General features: G+C 43.0%; 2 protein-coding genes, 1 long non-coding RNA gene and 1 pseudogene across 5 annotated transcripts; all 4 read left to right on the top strand.

The window, feature by feature from the left end:
* The first annotated feature begins 467 nt into the window (after nt 1-467).
* Nucleotides 468-860, top strand: LOC118476233 (leucine-rich repeat receptor-like kinase protein CLV1a; annotated as a pseudogene).
* Nucleotides 861-965: 105 nt separating this feature from the next.
* Nucleotides 966-4,193, top strand: LOC103646473 (uncharacterized). Of its 3 annotated transcripts, none has more exons than XR_004856210.1 (6): nt 966-2,259; nt 2,402-2,527; nt 3,128-3,237; nt 3,418-3,668; nt 3,757-4,016; nt 4,117-4,193. It is a non-coding gene; the product is annotated as an uncharacterized lncRNA (long non-coding RNA). The 3 variants fall into 3 exon arrangements; XR_002267559.2 differs by having other exon boundaries at nt 2,402-3,013; XR_002267560.2 differs by having other exon boundaries at nt 2,118-2,259; nt 2,437-2,527.
* Nucleotides 4,194-12,222: 8,029 nt separating this feature from the next.
* On the top strand, nt 12,223-13,029 carry LOC103646471 (histone H3.2). The gene has a single exon (XM_008671203.3). The coding sequence runs from the start codon at nt 12,250-12,252 to the stop codon at nt 12,757-12,759; it is 510 nt and encodes a 169-aa protein (XP_008669425.1). The 5' UTR covers nt 12,223-12,249; the 3' UTR covers nt 12,760-13,029.
* A 2,794-nt stretch (nt 13,030-15,823) lies between these two features.
* Nucleotides 15,824-18,162, top strand: LOC100280825 (uncharacterized). Its single transcript, NM_001153745.1, has 4 exons — nt 15,824-15,921; nt 16,025-16,249; nt 17,417-17,512; nt 17,946-18,162. The coding sequence occupies exons 2-4, from the start codon at nt 16,193-16,195 to the stop codon at nt 18,033-18,035; spliced, it is 243 nt and encodes an 80-aa protein (NP_001147217.1). The 5' UTR covers nt 15,824-15,921; nt 16,025-16,192; the 3' UTR covers nt 18,036-18,162.
* The last annotated feature ends 504 nt before the right edge of the window (nt 18,163-18,666 follow it).

Below are 18,666 nucleotides of genomic sequence, written 5' to 3'. Positions count from 1 at the left end.
TGGATCCGGGGTCGCAAGACGGAGGCTATTCCGGAGGCGTCTCGCATGTGCTCCGCACGGGCCTCCTCGTCGTCGGCGCTGCGCTCCTCCTCATCGTCGTGGCCATCACCTTCTTCGTGGCCCGCGACATTAGGAAACGGCGCTTCGTCGCGGCGCGGGGCGACTGGAAGATGACGCCTTTCGTCGTGGATCTTGGTTTCGGGGAGGAGTCCATACTCCAGGGCCTGACGGAGGCCAACATCGTCGGCCGCGGCGGGTCCGGCCGCGTGTACCGCGTCACCTTCACCAACCGGCTCAACGGGGCCGCAGGCGCGGTGGCCGTGAAGCAGATACGAACCGCCGGGAAACTGGACGGGAAGCTGGAGCGCGAGTTCGAGTCGGAGGCCGGCATCCTCAGCAACGTCTGGCACATTAACATCGTCAGGCTGCTGTGCTGCCTCTCCAACACCGAGGCCAAGCTCCTCGTGTACGACTACATGGACAACGGGAGCCTGGACAAGTGGCTCCACGGCGACGCTCTCGCCGCCGGCGGGCACCCAATAGTGGCTAGGGCGCGGTCCGCACGCCGCGCGCCGCTGGATTGGCCGACCAGGCTCAAGGTGGTCGTCGACGCCGCACAGGGGCTGTGTTACATGCACCACATATGCGTGCCACCCATCGTTCACCGCGACGTCAAGACGAGCAACATCCTGCTGGACTCGGTGTTCCGGGCCAAGGTCGCCGACTTCGGTCTTGCCAGGATGCTGGCGCAGGCCGGGGCGCCATAGACCATGTCCGCCGTGGCCAGCTCGTTCGGCTACATGGCTCCCGTTGATTTCATCTTCGCTCACTTTCTTTCTATTCAATTTTGGCCCCTGTAGATTGCAAGAACGGGACTGCTAAGCAAGCTAAGATTTCATTTTTTCTGGATCAATCTCAAATTAGGATTTCTTGGTGAGCGGAGGGTCGGCCCGGACCGGATTGGGCTCCAGGGCGCGATCTTTGAGCGCAGATTTGGTGCTCGCGATCTGCCTTGGATTTGATTTAAGGTGAGCTCTCTTTACTTATTTTGGCATCTTGCTTGGCTGGCTCGGATTTGTGTTATCGGTCGACCTATCGCGGAGCTAAGAGAGAGATTTGGTTCTTTCTTCACAGATTTGGGGAGATCGGTCGTGTTCGCCCTGCGAGATCCTATTATTTTCATTCAGTGACTGAACCTGCCGAGATTGAAGCAAGGAGGGACAGAGCAAAAAACTCTCTTGAGAACTGGGCATCCAATCAGAAAGTAAGTTATAGATAGATACCTTAGTTTGATGTACATAGGTTTTTGTTAAAATATATTTGACTCAAACACAAACCAGGATTGCCAGTGGTGCCTCGAGCATCACTTCACAGTTAGAAATATTCTTTTACTATGATTTTAATTCGATGTGAAAACTCTATAGTTTGTGTTTGAGTCTGAACAAACTGCAGGTGATTGCCGAGCATCTGTCTTTATCAAAAATTAAGGAAGTGATTCATATATTGATACACGCTTCGCACTGACCAAATTTCTTTAAAAATAAATATTTCACTTTCATGAGTCCTCCTGATGTTCCTGAAGTGCAGATATCTCAAGATCTTGCTGTGAACATTGCACTAGCATTGTGCTAGCATCAACAAGGCACTTGCATGTTAAAGAAATTTGGTCAGTGCGAACACGACACTGACGCTTGTGATTTGCTTGTTAGGATCAAGAATCCTTTGCAAAAGCCTCCGAACCGGCGGTGGTGGCAGAAGCCGGTCTCGGGCCACGATGGTGTCGAGCGCTGGCGGCGCGTCGTCGTCGCTGGTGAAGAACGAGCCCTACATGCGTGCTGTCAAGATCTACCTCAAGAGCCTAGACATCCAAATGGAGAAACAGCTAGCCAAGACATGGAGAAGCACAACAGATCGTATAACCAGGGACCGAGGGAGGACTGGGAGATCGACCTCGCCAAGCTTCTATCAACCAAAAGAAAATCATGCTCCTCAACAGATAGCAGAACATCCTATTTGAAATGAGTTTGTGAATAAGTGGTAAGGGGTACCACTTTTAGTTTCTTTTCTTATTTGTCGTCATCTAAATTGACCATGGTAGATACAACATCGCTTCGCAGGCGCACGACGATTGCGGGCGATTCATATCGCGGGTGGTTCCAGACGTGGGCACCGGGCGTGAGATTTTTAATGCCTACTGCTCGCTCCACATGATCATTTATCACTGGCTCCAGCATGTCATGCTGCTCATGCTGCTGCAAGGTAGGATTGTGCTCTGAACCTGTATTGATTTCACCTTTTGATGATTGTAGTTGTCCAACCCTGACTCAAGATCATTCGTCCTCTTCCTGTTTGATGGAATGCGTAACCCACACCTTTTTTATACATAAAACTGATCATGTAGGGTGGCAAATAAGAAGCTTGTCCACGTGTTCATAGGTGAAGGACAGATTAATCTAAATGGAGCTCGATGGGTGCAGGTAGTACCAATTGCACATATGGTGTCTCAAGAAGTTCACTAAGGATTATGGTATGGCCTTTTTCTTCCTGGCAAAAGCATGTCAACTTTGTCGATTCCCTCATTTTGTTATCGATTGATTTGGAAATTATGCTGGTGATGAAGGGATTGTCTATGTTTGGAAAGAATGATTCCGGAACAAAATACCATTATAATGAAATAATTAGTTATTTAGACCTATTTATACCTGGTAAACTTATGGGCTTCTTTACAACAAAAAAAGGTTCTTATGTTACAGTAGACACTAGCACATACAACAGACTTCTTCTGATGCTCCAAAGTTGATGAAAGGAACATGGGGCAATAGCATAAAATGACTTGCATAACCTTGGTTACCAAAATAAGCTGAATAACTATGAGCACTCCCATCTGTTTCGAAAGAATTGAGAGCCACCTTCATCCATACATGGATTACCTATTTCTCCATGTCAGTTTGCAAATAATTCCATTAAGGAGTGCCAGGGTTGCCGCTTTGTTGAAGCTCAAGTGTAAGCAGAGGTATGTGAAGTGGCTACAGAGCCACAGCTAGAGCTAACCCATATGCTGGTCACTGTTCCTTTTTTCTATACATGTTCACTGATCATGAGATGTAACACGATTGTCCTTGTGCAGACGAAGCGTCGTGTGAAAAACTGAGATGGATAGGGAGTGGCCTCTCATGTGTGTGCATCAAGAGAAAAGGCACATATGAAAGAATATGCAAGAACTTCAGACCCGTACAGGTAACAGAATAACAGTTAATTATTAGAATTATTATGCAAGAGTTTCTATGGTGGAAGGTGACCATTCAAAAGGACTTAAATTATAAGGGCTTTTCCTTTAAGTTATTATTAGTTCATTACAATCAAATGCATATTTGGTGGTCCTATGTGATTTCAACAATATTAGTTTGGATGGAGCAGGAACAAGCATTGCTGCATTGGAAACAATCTGGAATGCATTGGGCTTTAACGTGTCTGGGCGTAAGTGAAAGCTAAATGTATTCATTCAACTTGTAGTAAATTGTCTTGGTCATCTTATCACTGCAGCTGAGCTGTTCAGTGCGCTTAGAGGTCGTCTTTACGACAGCAACAAAAATTTAGTAATGGCAACATTGTCCACCATTGGTGGTCTTGCATCTGCTATGGGACCTTCTGTTGAAAAGTCAAGCAAGGTTTGGAACTCACTCGCATGCTATCTATTTTTCTGCATGCTTATTTTTGGTCACTACAATAACTAACAACTGTTTGTTTGTCATGAAGGGTATTTTGGCAGATGTGCTGAAGTGTCTTGGTGACAATAAGAAGCACATGCGAGAATGCACATTGACTGCTCTAGATTCGTTGGTTGCTGCAGCCCAACTTGAAAAGATGGTTCCATATATTATAATGTCTTTGGGTGATCAGAAAACAGTTTAGAAGGGCGAAAAGATCTCTTTGATTGGTTGTCTAAGCATGTTTCAAAAATGGGTGATTCATCTGAGGCTTTGCCATTGTTGAAGCCATCTGCATCTTCTTTGATGGTATTAGTCTGAACTGAACTGATTTTATTGTTGTTTGTTTGATTTATATAAATGTTGTTCAATGGAGAGAATGTAATGGTTATACCCTTTTTTTGAAAAGGATAAATCTTCTGAAGTCCGCAAAGCTGCTGAATCCTTTATGAATGAAATTCTCAGGATCTGTGGCCAAGAAATGGTATGTTTCATCCACCTATTGCTTTCATTCATCTTTCCATTTAATGTTGCAGCATTCTCCCGACAATTGAATTTATTGTTTGGCGTAGGTGGGACGGAACTTGAAAGAGTTGCCATCACCTACTTTGGCCATTGTATCAGAAAGGCTAAAACTGTCTACTGTACATGAAGGTGGTGTTGTACATATTTGGGCTGATTGGTTGGCCGGCCGTGCGAAGCCGGGCCGGCACGAGCCTGGCCAGCTGCATACGCAGGATTCAGACATACCGGCGAATGCAGAAAAATAGCAGTAAGATGAATTATTTTGCATCTACTCGTGTAGCTCACGTCTGCCACATACAGGTAACCAAACAGGTGCTTGTATAAAGTCAATGCATACGATAGCTCAGGATCAAATGGTGCAGGTAACCAATCACGTGGATTGTGTATTGTAATGTACTCCATTCCAAATTATATGAAATTTCGGGTTTTCTATTTTTATAGCTTTTGCTATGCATGTTGATATACACGATGTCTAGATACATAGTAAGGGCAATGTATTTAGAAAAGCCAACATTTTATAATTTGGCTTACTATTGTTGCTTCTTCCATCAGGATTTTCTGAATCTGTTAAGGTGGTGTCAACAAGCATGAGTTTGCCATCAAAAGCAGGTTTAAAGAACAATAAACATGGTCCTAACGATCGTGGTTCTAATGTGGGCAAACCTGTGTCCCAAGTATAAAAATGGCAAGACCAATTTCCAATATATTTATTTGCACAAATGCACATCCAACACATCCTTTTTATTGTTGTTTGTTTGATTTATATAAATGTTGTTCAATGGAGAGAATGTAATGGTTATACCCTTTTTTTGAAAAGGATAAATCTTCTGAAGTCCGCAAAGCTGCTGAATCCTTTATGAATGAAATTCTCAGGATCTGTGGCCAAGAAATGGTATGTTTCATCCACCTATTGCTTTCATTCATCTTTCCATTTAATGTTGCAGCATTCTCCCGACAATTGAATTTATTGTTTGGCGTAGGTGGGACGGAACTTGAAAGAGTTGCCATCACCTACTTTGGCCATTGTATCAGAAAGGCTAAAACTGTCTACTGTACATGAAGGTGGTGTTGTACATATTTGGGCTGATTGGTTGGCCGGCCGTGCGAAGCCGGGCCGGCACGAGCCTGGCCAGCTGCATACGCAGGATTCAGACATACCGGCGAATGCAGAAAAATAGCAGTAAGATGAATTATTTTGCATCTACTCGTGTAGCTCACGTCTGCCACATACAGGTAACCAAACAGGTGCTTGTATAAAGTCAATGCATACGATAGCTCAGGATCAAATGGTGCAGGTAACCAATCACGTGGATTGTGTATTGTAATGTACTCCATTCCAAATTATATGAAATTTCGGGTTTTCTATTTTTATAGCTTTTGCTATGCATGTTGATATACACGATGTCTAGATACATAGTAAGGGCAATGTATTTAGAAAAGCCAACATTTTATAATTTGGCTTACTATTGTTGCTTCTTCCATCAGGATTTTCTGAATCTGTTAAGGTGGTGTCAACAAGCATGAGTTTGCCATCAAAAGCAGGTTTAAAGAACAATAAACATGGTCCTAACGATCGTGGTTCTAATGTGGGCAAACCTGTGTCCCAAGTATAAAAATGGCAAGACCAATTTCCAATATATTTATTTGCACAAATGCACATCCAACACATCCTTCGCAAGTAGCATGTCTGTATGGATCTCCTTTGCTTTCATAATATATTACCGTCTGATTTTAAGTGTAGGATTGCACTATCCCATTTAAATAAGGTTTATTTATGTGATATATAGGAATCGTAACAACGTGCGAACACCTAACAATTATTCATAAAAATCGTATCTCTACTCCTATTAAGTGGCAGAGAGGGCGTGCATAAGGGCGAGGCCACGCCCTAGCCCAGAAGCCCCCTCGACCATCGTCCTCGCCTGTTCGTCCCCCTAGAAACCTCGATGTCGCCCCTCGTGCGAACTTCGCGTCGACAGTTTCGCCCGTTCGGCTCGCTCGCCGTTTGGTTTCGTTCCCCAATTCTTCTTGCACGCATCTGATTGCGACCCTCGCCTCCCACACAACTGAAACTGCCCTCCCCCTCCCCCGCACTGCCTCGAGGACGTCATCGTCGACGATGTGGCGGGAGCAGGCTAGGCCTGCTCCACAGGCTCCTCTCGGTGTGCGACGGTGTCTGATCCACCTCGTCGGTCCTTGGTGCCGCCACCTCCTCTGAGGACAACTCTTAAGGGTTGTGAGCCTGTGATAGCCTACTCTGGTGGCACGACCTCGCGTGCTGCCACGCCGGCAACGTCTCCATCGTCGTCGCCTAGGCCAACCTGATGCTCGAGGACCTTTCTTATAACGGTATAATACACATTTGTTTATAAGATATTGTGATATTATATATTCCTGTTGCATCGCACGGGCATTCACCTAGTTAGACTTTTAATAACATAACCATGGTTATTATGACAAAAACAAGTGTTTACTAATCTTAAGAATTTAAGTGCTATAATCATGAACATATTTATTTTGGCTAGTAAAAATCTATTTTCATTACGACTAGTGGTATTCTTTTAGTTTTCTCCTTTCTTTTTAAAAGAAAGTACCATTAAAATATTTGGAGATAAATCATCTATTAACCTATAATATTTATATTGCCATGAATTCTATACCATTTACTAATTCCATGTTAATTAAAGCTTCTATTATCTATTAAAATAAACTTATGATTATAACCTTCCAAATAATTTCCAAAATTCATTGTGAACAAAATTAACTATAAAATTACATATCTAGTGTTTTTATCACCAACATGTGTCTACCAATTTTTGTCATACTTCTCTCTAATCCAACATTCTAAAAGTCATCGTAAACAAATAACATGACTAATAACGATGCACTAACTTATCGCATATATCTACCAAAAATCCATAGTGTACATACGCATGAATTCCGAATCACAACATTCTCATATTACAACACAATAATTATAAAATTCATAAATTGAATCAAAAAGTGATTTTGAAAACACATAAAAATTATTTTGGGTCGTCTTCAACCTTGAGCTTGCTCGTGTGACGGGGGAGAGTTCGACGGGGTTCGGCCGAGTGGAGAAGAGCAGGGGTTCGGCGTCGGCCGGCTCCGGCGGGGTTGCGTGGTCCATGAAGCTTCGGCGACAGCGTGGGCGAGCTCCGGCGATAGCGTGGGCGAGCAAGGAGAGTAGGGATGGCAACGGGTTTGAAACCCGCGGGTAGATGGTTTTCAAACCCGCCTCCGCGGGTTTAATATTAAACCCGCACCCGTACCCGTTACCCGCGACGGGTACAATATGCTACCCATACCCGCGACCCGCGGGTGCCACAAACCCGCGGGCACATAATTATACACATATATTTATACATATATCATCTATATATACATATATTTATACACACATATAACTATACATATACAAATATGTATATATATAATATACACACATATAAAATTACATATATACAAACATATATATACATACATACACACACACACATATATATATATATATATATATATATATATATATATATATATATATATATATATATATATATATATATATACATTGCGGGTACGCGGGTTTGCGGGCACGGGTATAACATTTTCATACCCGCGAGAAAAAACCCGTCGGGTTGAGAATCAAACCCACACCCGTACCCGCGGGTACAAACTCACACCCAAACCCGCACCCTATAGGGTTTTTACTCGCGGGCACGCGGGTAAAATGTGCCCGTTGCCATCCCTAAAGGAGAGTGAGTGAGAGGGGGCGAGCTCGGGTAGGGAGGAGAGAGAGGAGCTCGACAATATTTATAGAGAGAGGAAGGGGAGAGGAGAGGGCGCCGGGAGAGAGAGAGGCGACCGGTCGGTTCTTCAAGACGCCATTGATGGCGGCTGCATCAATGGGGAGAGAGTGGGGAGGGGAGAAACGGTCGCGTTGAAGCTCCATTACGCCGAGGAGAAGGACGGGCGCGGGGCGGCTCTGCTGGCAACGGGCCGGGGCGCGATGCGTCGGGCGCGGGTGCGGCCGGGGCGTGTCGTGGCGGTGGCTCGGGCGCAGGGCGTCGGGGCGGCTTGGGCGCGGCGCCCTGGCAGCTGCAGCGGCGCGGGGAACGAGAGGGTGTGGGAGGGCGCAGTGTTGGGCCCCTAGTGGGCCGTTAGGGTTAGGTTAAGGTTTTTTCTTTTCTAATTTCAAAATATATTTTTAAATAACCCTAAAATTCATAATAATTATACCAAAATTATTTATAAATAAAATATTTATTTTTGGACTAATAATTATTATATTATTTATTTAGATTTTCATTTAAGAAGAAATGCTATTAAATATCCAAAATCAATCATAAGCAATCAAAAATTATTCCAAATGCAAATAAATAACAAACACTTGAATGAAAAATTTATTGCCATAATTACCATTAATAACTAAATGCATTATTTTTAGTTGATGGTTTTATAGTGTTACAAATCCACAATAATGTTTCCGTCTTGCATTGCTCTCAAGCATCTCAAAAAGGACAACATTCCACAATGACGCGTGAGCAAGAAGAGTAGCTAGCTAAATGAGCGTCAGTTTGGATAGAAAGATAAGTTGACCAGTTGGTGACTTGGTGAGTGGAAGTTGATACTTCATGGCATGTATCAAGATGTCCTCCATCAAGTTGAACTGTTGAAGTCATCTTATTATTGATCTCTGTCTTTGAATTTCTCATCCATTGGCGAAATGCAAGTGAGGATTTGGTCCATCAGATGTAAAGATCTGCATTAGAGCATCTCCAACCACGTGACCTATAAAAATGTTCTATACTTTTAAAATAAGTATGTTTTATAGAATTTAGATCACCAACAAAACATCCCGCTCCAACAGTAAAACCTCAAATCTAGATTATACGGCAACACACTACGGTGTAGTTTATTTGAGGCGCTTGAGAGGACATTCTATAATTTTTGACCAAATTTTATGAAATGAGCCACTGTTGGAGTGATTTTCCAGCATACAACCCTATATTTCAATTTAAGACACTAATTTAAGGCATTATTGGAGGTGCTTTTACTAATCTACAATCCACGAGTGGATAATCAGATACACGATCGTTGTGAATCATCTAGACCCCTTAGTGGTGTTTTGGTAATTAATGACAACTACTTGTGGACTAATAGTTCTTGGAGAAATAAGAATGCAGGATTGGACCACAGGAAATAGAAAATCATGGTGACTTATATCCGTTGGTTGTGGATCAAGTGAAAGGCAAAAGTATAACACATGTTTTGTTTTTGCCGGTCATCAGGAGTTTAGAGAAGTAATTGACCAGATTAGTAGGCTAGATAGCCGTACTATTAAGAGGGGTCAATGAACTTGATCGGTGTAAAACTTAGTGCCTTATAGAGTATAACATGGTGCATTTGCATGAGGACTAACAACACTTTGATTTTCAAAAGTCAAAGTCTTTTGTTAATGCGGAAACTAGAATTACTTAACTCTAGGGTCGGCGGACCGTCTGGGCCAGGAGGCCGAACCGTCAGCGACTGTGCCAAAAGTGTCTGCTGGCGCACCTGTCTCTATGTTCCTGCGCGAACCGTCCGACCAAGGTCGATGGACCGTCCGCATGAGCCAAAATGAGTTTGGGCAGGGACGATGTGTTTTGAGTCATTGTACTACAGACTGTCCAGGTTTTTACCTGAACCGTATGTGGTCCTTCGGTGAACCGTCCGACCATGGTTGGCGGACAGTCCGCCCGTGTTGTTCAAATTGGTTAGTGCTCTGCATTTCATATTGATAGGTCCCAGATTGGCCAGGCTTGACTTTTTCTGACAGCGCTGACACGTTTCAAACGATCATTATAGTCGTTACTAGTACGACGGATCATTCGGCCATGGGGCACGGACTATTCGCGTGTGCGCAGAACATGTGCTAGTTGCACATAACAACTAGATTTGTGTTAGGGCTATAAATATAAGTGGAGCTCGTGTGTGAGGGTTCTCTTGGCTATTCCTAGCACAAATTGAGCTCATTTGTGATCCTCTAACTCATACTCTCACACTCGTTGCTTGAGATTGCATTCTAGTGAGTGTTTGAGAGCTTCTAGTGCATTTGCATCCATTGTGATATTTTGAGGCACTAGGTGGTACACTGGGCAAGCGTCATCGACTTGTTACTCTTGGAGGTTGTCGCCTCCAAGATGGCTCGGGTGTTGTCTCTGTCGAGCTCTCCGTGAAGATTGTGGAGGATCCACGGTGTTGATTGTGAGGGGTTCGCACCCACCTTGCCAGAGCGGCAAAGACGACACTAGTGGAGTTGAGGTATCGAGTGAGTTCTTGTCCATTTGGCTCAAAGATCAAGTCATGTCTTGATAGATGAGCAAGGGAGAGCTTGAATTCCACCTCAACGTGGATTAGGGGTGATCAGCAAATCACCGATACCACGAGATAAATTTCGGTGTCATTCTCTCACTCTTTACTCATTACTTGCAAGTAGTTAGTAATTTGTGTATTGTCTATCATTTGTAGTATTGACATAAATTGTTCATCATATTTTGTTAGCCTATCAAAGCTAGGAAATTTATATCTCTTGCCGTTTTGATTAAATTTCTCTATTGTCTTTGTTTTTAGCTAAACCATCTATTCACCCCACCTCTAGCCGGTGTCCTAGATCCTACAGTCGTGGGCTTCACAAACATTCGAAGAACTATATTGACCGACAATCTAGTCCTTGGAATTAGTGCTGGGAATTGGACCGGTCTGGGCCGGCCCAAGCCCATCATGTTTTGTGCCAAACGGGTTCGGGTCAGGAAAGCCCAGAAAACTTTTTGATTGTACTGTGCCAACTCGAAGTGTAAAAACAGTGGCGTGGCCTGACCCTAAACCACGTCGTGCCTTTGTTGGGTCGTGCCGGCCCAAGCCCGACCCATATATTTGTCCACATAAAATAAAAAAATTATTGTTGATAACTATGTTACTACGGATTGCCAGATCCACTCCTTTCCTTCCGTCAGCAGATTAGGCGCAAAGAAGCTGTAGATCTCGTTTCCCTTCCTAGAAGCATCACAGAGGAAACACGCAAGACAGAAGGTATAGGTTTGGACCTGTGACCTCTTTCTATATCTCTTCTGAGGAGGTGTACACGTTCTTTTTATAGACAAGTGAGAACCATAAGGGGTAAATTCGGTATTTGCCCACATAACTCTACTAGGGTTTCTTAACAATCACAACCCCATAAAGTCCATAGCATACTAAATTAAAGATATTAAACAATCTTAGCATTATTCGACCATATAAACTCTAAATATCACGACAATATAAAGTCGGTACCTTACTAAATTAAAGAAATTAAACAACTTGTGCTTTATTGGGCCGTGCCGGTCCAGGCCCAAGCCAAGCCCATCCTTGTGGACTGTGCTAAGGCTCGGCGGACCGGAATTTAAGGCTCAGCCTAGACCTGACTTTGTACATGCTAGATTGACCCATATTATTTCTTGCCGGTCGTACTTTATGCTCATACTTTTGGGTGGTGCTGGCCCAAAAGGCCTGGCACTTATTCCCGGCACTACTTGGGATTAGTGGTTGGTCTCACCGTCAACACCAACAGTCCAACACAATAGAGTACGGTCACCACTCACATGTGTTCCGATTGGGCCACTTTTGCAGCCTGCAAAACCTTCTCAGCGACTCAGCGAGCACGGCACACCGCCCGCCCATCCTGTCGTTGGGCCGCACCGGCCGGTTTCTACAGCGTTGGTGGAGCTCAAGCGCGCTGGCGTCGCACGAAAGTGAAAACGCCCACATGCTGCCAGTGATCCTGGCCAAAGCCGCCTCAGCCAATGGCCTCGCACTATCATCCAAGACGTGGATCACCACCACTAGCAGCGCCATCCGCACCGTCCATATCCATCCAACGGACAGCGTCCCTTCCCCACCGGCGCCTCCCAAAATTTTTGGCATCCCGCGCTTCCACCACCATCCGTGAGTCACGATCAGTACAAATATCCCACCTGGAATGCCCGATCCAGACACGCGAATCCTCCAATCTGCCCTTGCCGCCGCCGCCGACGGATCCAGGTCTGTAGACTGCTCACTCCTCTACGCTCCGCTCCGAATGGCCCGCACGAAGCAGACGGCGCGCAAGTCGACCGGCGGCAAGGCGCCGCGGAAGCAGCTGGCCACCAAGGCGGCGCGCAAGTCGGCCCCGGCCACGGGCGGCGTGAAGAAGCCGCACCGCTTCCGCCCCGGCACCGTCGCGCTCCGCGAGATCCGCAAGTACCAGAAGAGCACTGAGCTGCTCATCCGCAAGCTCCCCTTCCAGCGCCTGGTCCGCGAGATCGCGCAGGACTTCAAGACGGACCTGCGGTTCCAGTCGTCGGCGGTGGCGGCGCTGCAGGAGGCCGCGGAGGCGTACCTGGTGGGGCTCTTCGAGGACACCAACCTCTGCGCCATCCACGCCAAGAGGGTCACCATCATGCCCAAGGACATCCAGCTCGCCCGCCGCATCAGGGGCGAGAGGGCTTGAGCTGTCGCGCTGCTGTTCGTCGTTGTAATATTTGAAGATGGCGGGTTCGTTTCATGTCGTGCTTATCGTGGATGTGTTGCCCTCACTGAATGGAATGCGACTGCCCTTGTCCGAAATTAATGAATGCCCTTGTTCCTTCAAAGATTTTGGTGACTTGTTTAATGGGCACAGTGTAGTCGGAGGTCGCAGGCATACCATTATGTGACTTGTTTACATGGTTCAATGGCGTGTTGATTGCTTGCAATGGTCTCAGGCATACCATTATGTGAATGCTGAAGATGAAATCTGTGTGCACTATTGATTAATCTGTGTGTTACTTCTACAAAAGCTAGCGTATTGAACTGCAGTTCTGGGTATTTTTTTGCTCCAGTTAGAACAAAAAACGTATACACCTGTGGGCATTTAAAATTAAAGATGTTCTACTAATCAAGGTGCCAACAGTGGATAGCACAATTCAGCGCACTTTAGCTCTTCTGGTAATAGAATATGTGCCATTTTTACATCTAAGTCATTTTTTCTCTACCCCTCTCTCCACTTCATTCTACAAATAGCGCACGGCACCAAGGCCACCAGTCTCAGGATCAGGTAATTCCAGATGAGGCAAACAATTGCAAGGTATGGAAAAAATCCAGCTACTGTTGAATGAAGTGGAGAGAGGGGCAAGAGGATAAAAAGAAGCAAGAGAAGTGTGAAAATATTGGAAAACAATTGCATGAGTAGAATATACAAACAATTGTTTAGCGAACTAACCTATGATCATTCATTTTTATCGTCATTTCAACTAGGTTGCAGGAGTACCTTTGGAACAAGCATAAGACGTAACAAAGATAACTTCGAAGGTTGAGCGCTTTGAAGATAAAATACCTGTGGCTCGTCAACTCGCTTGTCTCGTGGCTCGACTCAGGCTTATCTCGTTTTAATTTTATCACGAACTGAGCTAGCATCTTAGCTCGATTTGTTAACGAGCTAGCTCGTTAGCTTGAACAAGCTAGCATTTATCAGCAAAACAAAACATCCACTTGTGTTAGATGAGTGATGAACTATGTTGATCTGGCGTTGAATTGATGTGGCATGTAAAATTGTGAGTATTATTACTCTTTTGTAGTGTTAAATTAGTGTAGAATTAACTAGCAATTGATTATATTGTTGTATATGTATATGCACAGCTCATTACTTTAACGAGCCAGCTTGAGCTCGATCAAGCCAAGCCAAACTGGCTTGATTACCCTAGCTTCGAAGGTTGTGAGAGTACATGAATTGCCAAAAAATCTCTTATGCATGGAAACCATTCACCTATTTATATGGGCAAGACATTGTACATCTTCGCATAAAATTACATCAATGCCGCGATTCCAATCTAGACTTATGAAAACTATAAATGATGTTTCTGTCTTTTCTTCGACGAAACGTGTTGTGTACGTCTCTCCTGGATCCCTTCGTTTTCCTATACTTGATTGAGGCTCATATAGAGATGACAATGGATAAATACCCACTAGGTATTACTATTCCATAACCATATCTACGATAAAAAATAACCCCATTGGGTCACCCATATTCACTAGTGGGTATAGATTTACCACCATACTTATACCCGTGTGGGTATGGGTCACCCGTCGGATCACCCGTACTACAAAAATTAAACATATATCAAAATAATACATTATACAAATATCAAGTATATCCATCTAAATACCATTACAAAATTCTATCATCATTCGATTATCCATTCAACATCATCATATATAATTGGATAAAGTAGCGGTACTAGGATAATACCACATGACACATTACATGTTCACCAAATAGTTGTGAAGCCTTTCATAGCATTATGGCTCAAAAGGTTGTTAAATAGTCAAAAGAAGATTGACGACTGAAGCCCAAATTCATGTTTTTAGCCAAGTTTATACTTGGTATTTTATACGAGTTAACGAGTATGGGTGAGGGTGGAATGTTCTAATACACGTTTACCCATTGAGTGAATGTTTTTGGCCAATAAAAGACCAATGGTAGAATATTTAGTCCATATACATACCCTAATGGAGTAAATACCTATTGGGTATTGGGTTGCGGGTACCCATTGCCATCTATAGGCCAGTTTGAAGCTCCATCCAAATGTTTCCTTTGAGAGTGAGTTTCGTCAATGTGTTAATTCCGTACTTCATCTGTGATCACGAAGCTATCCTTTCTCTCTTGGCAAGCCGAAGTACACAACCACAATAAACTTAGATTGTCTTTGGTAGAGTGTGTAAAATAGGGATGTGAAACTGTAGACGATACTGTTTGACATTGTTTGTATAGAGAAATTTAAAATATGAGATAAGATAGGGAATTTACTGGAGATAGCTTAAAATGATAGAACTTGTTATATTTAAGAACATTCCATAGTCTTCTTCCCAATAGCTAGCTATCATGTTTTCTGGATCGAACTAAAATTACCAGAAGCCTGTTGAAATACACGTTATGACTATGAATTATAGATTTGGAATGAATTACTGCTCGTGTATTTTCCTCATTCAACAATCTGATCCTATTTGGATCTTTGAATTGAATTCTATTCTAATAATCATAATTTAGATATAGACTAATTAAGCCAATATGGTTATGTAATATGTTTTTATCAGTTGTGAGATATTTATGTGTTATATTTTCATTATAGAGGACCGAATAGAAAAACATGTTATAAATTGTATAGTACAAAAATATCGTGGTAATACATAAAATCAATTTCCATTCCTTGTCTTATAAACTTAAGATAGATTTATATCAGAACTTTGGAAAATTATGAAATGACAAACCTTAAGTCAAAATAGTCTACTCTATTAAATAGGTTCTAATTACTCCAAAATCACGCCCCTAAAGTGGAACATTCAGCAATTTTCGAAAGACACATGATTTAAATGTTAAATTCAGTGAAACATGTGAATTGAGTCAAAAACTCCAAATTATGAATTCGACCTTATCTTCATTTGGCTCAATACGTACCCCTTCGGCCCTCTTGCACTTCTCCTCCCCACCCAACGAGGCGGAGCTCCTTTTACCTCCACAGCGTCGGCTGTGCGCCTGTACTTCACACCGACGTCACCCTCTCCTCCAGAACTCATCACCGGAGCCACCCTCACCTCGTCACGCCCTCCTCCGCTAAGTGCAGCAAGTGTTGATCAGGTGCATGAAACCCTGTTTCTATTTGATGTATTCGACATAATCTGTCCTTGGTATAAGCATTAATTTGCCCTGATTTGTTCCGTTATGTGATTGGCTCGATTAGTCCAGTTAGCACACTCTCCTTCAAATCTAGAGTCACTTCTTCAAAGTGGGTGGGAGGGAGATGGTGCTGAGGCGGGCGGCAACCGAATGTCCTAAGAAGGTTGTGGGGCTGAAGGATTTGGTGAACCTGCCGACCCAGCTGTGAGAGTTCACCGGAGGCCGGTCCAAAATGTCACATATCTCCTTCCTCCGTGTCTGCTCGTACATCAAGGACAACAAACTTCAGGTACTACTTCCCATATATGCATATGGGAAGACATGGCCCTTTTTGTTTCTTTTCAAAGAAACATGTAATTAGTCGCAATATGGCTGGTGCTCCGTGCAGTGGGGGACCTAGGATTTTTCCATAGAGTATGCTATACCAAAATTTTCATGTCATACATCAAATTAATTTAGCAATTCAGTATAACCCATTTACTGATTTGGTAAAGTACCATAAAAATTGTCCCACAATTTGGTCTACAAATATAAGTGCACAAGAAGTATTAAATTACTATACAAATAGTCATACTAATAGACTAATAGTATGGAATAGAATCTTAAAGAACAAATAGGATTATATCACTACTTTTTAGGTCCATGCTTTCTATTAGTTATGGAAGTCTTGATTGTCATCTTCATGACTTCATCTACTAAATCCAAAATCTCTCTCAATGCACGCGACAAGGAAATCATCCAAAAGATTATCACCCATCTTGTTCCTTGGCTTGTTTTTGACTAAATTCCTTGTAGAATATGCCCTCTCAACACTTGTCGATGCCACCGATAAAAGCAATATCAATTTAAGAGACCAAATCATAAACTTTGTGTCTATTTGTGTCAACTAGCTTATTTGGGAGGTCAACAAGGGTTTTGAGGCCATTGAATCTTTCATCTTGTCTTGTGACATCAATATAGTTATCAAGTTGGATTTCAAGCTTGAGTAAATCGGAACCAAATATATATCCTTAGGGTAGAACTCAGCAAGTCTGCATACCTTCTGTGCACGAAAAGAAGCAAATGAGTCGGAGGGATTGAGGACCGTCATACAAGAAAGTAACTTCATATTAATCTCATCAAATTGATTATCAAGCTCTTGAATAATTTTATCAATAACCCAAATATATACAACTCTTCGGAAGTAGATTATTGATACAAGATTGTGTCAATAGTTACGAGAATGGGAACTTTATTTTGACACGAAGGCTGAAACCTATTTTCATTTTAGCACTGAATATTTTGTTTTTCTTTTCAGTTTTTGCATTCTTTATTAGGACCTGCTATCTGTCGGCTGCCACTTCCAGCTATTTTTGTGAAAGCTAAAAACAATGTTTTGTTATAGAAATAAAAAATTGCACTATGTGGCTTCATCATAATTTTCTCTAGAGATGGTAATAAGTATCCTGATTTGCAGGACCCAACGAATAATAACATTCTGAAGTGTGATGAGAAGCTGAAGACCATATTATTGGGCAGGTCCAAAGCGACACCGTCTGAACTCCCAATGATTGTTAAGCTCCATTTCCCAAAATTGCCAAAGTAGCGAAAACATAGTATTGTATATTGAAGTTCTATGGGAACATGATAGGATAGACAATAAAACCATATATGTATTGTTTTGCTGAAATTTCCATTTACTACCTGTATGTACTGGAGCGATGTATACATCGAGCTTATCGATTAGATTGCTTGTCATTTTGATAACATGTTTGATTTATCAGTAACTTTGCTCATGTTTAACTAAAGAGACAAGATGCTCAGGATAAAATATCTTTTGTTGGGAATTAGTACATTTGACTTGCTTCAATGGCGCACCTGATTTTAGGATGATAGAGTGCTAGTCATATGTATGGGTCGCCCTAGGCTCACTTGACCTCCGTGATTTGGGTTTGTTGGCAGTGGTTGTCTTTGTTGTGTCGATGGCTCACTTTTAATAATGGCAGGTACATTGCTTGGCGGTTGCCGATTGTTTTCCCCCTTTGGTGCCAGCTTCCCAGCAAAACTTCAACCTTTGGATCTCATTCTTCACGTAGAAATCGGCATCTGCCCCACAATATTTTTTTCCGTTATCTTGCGAAATTCTATGGTTGTGGTCATGTGTTTGCAGGTGAACCTCAAGGAATGTTCATTGCTACTAGAATTACAAATCCATTTGAGATATTTGGTGTTTTAGGTTTCAGCTAGATGGACCTTTGTCAGTAGTTCTACAGGGGTTTTCATTATGCTTGCAACCGAAGATGTCCATTAGTGTCTGTGGTTAGGCTGTGTCTCACCTGGTTTTGGAAGGCAAACCGAATGCGAACCATGTACATGCCAGGATCAGAATCTCACGTACACAACGATTACATAATTAGACATCATCACACATTCTTCAAAATAAATAGCGGAAATAATACTTTATTACATCAAGATGTCCAAGACATCCACAAAGTCATTAACATAACATCGTCATTAACGTGATCAAAGTGCGGAATACGAAACATAGTAGATAAGGCCTTCATAGGCAGCTGACTAGGGGTTTGCCACTAACATAACTAGAACTCATCGTAGTCCTGGAACTCCTCAAAGTTCTCCATGTTGCCTGCATCTCCTCTTGAGCACTGAATGCAGTGGGGATAACCTAGGGTGGGGGTGGTTTTTAAAGCAAGGGTGAGTACACATCAA

This window comes from Zea mays, chromosome 2 (genome assembly GCF_902167145.1).
Source record: "Zea mays cultivar B73 chromosome 2, Zm-B73-REFERENCE-NAM-5.0, whole genome shotgun sequence".
Classification (NCBI taxonomy): Eukaryota; Viridiplantae; Streptophyta; class Magnoliopsida; order Poales; family Poaceae; genus Zea; species Zea mays.
Note: the sequence above shows the minus strand (reverse complement) of the source record. Positions and strands in the feature narration are given on the sequence as shown.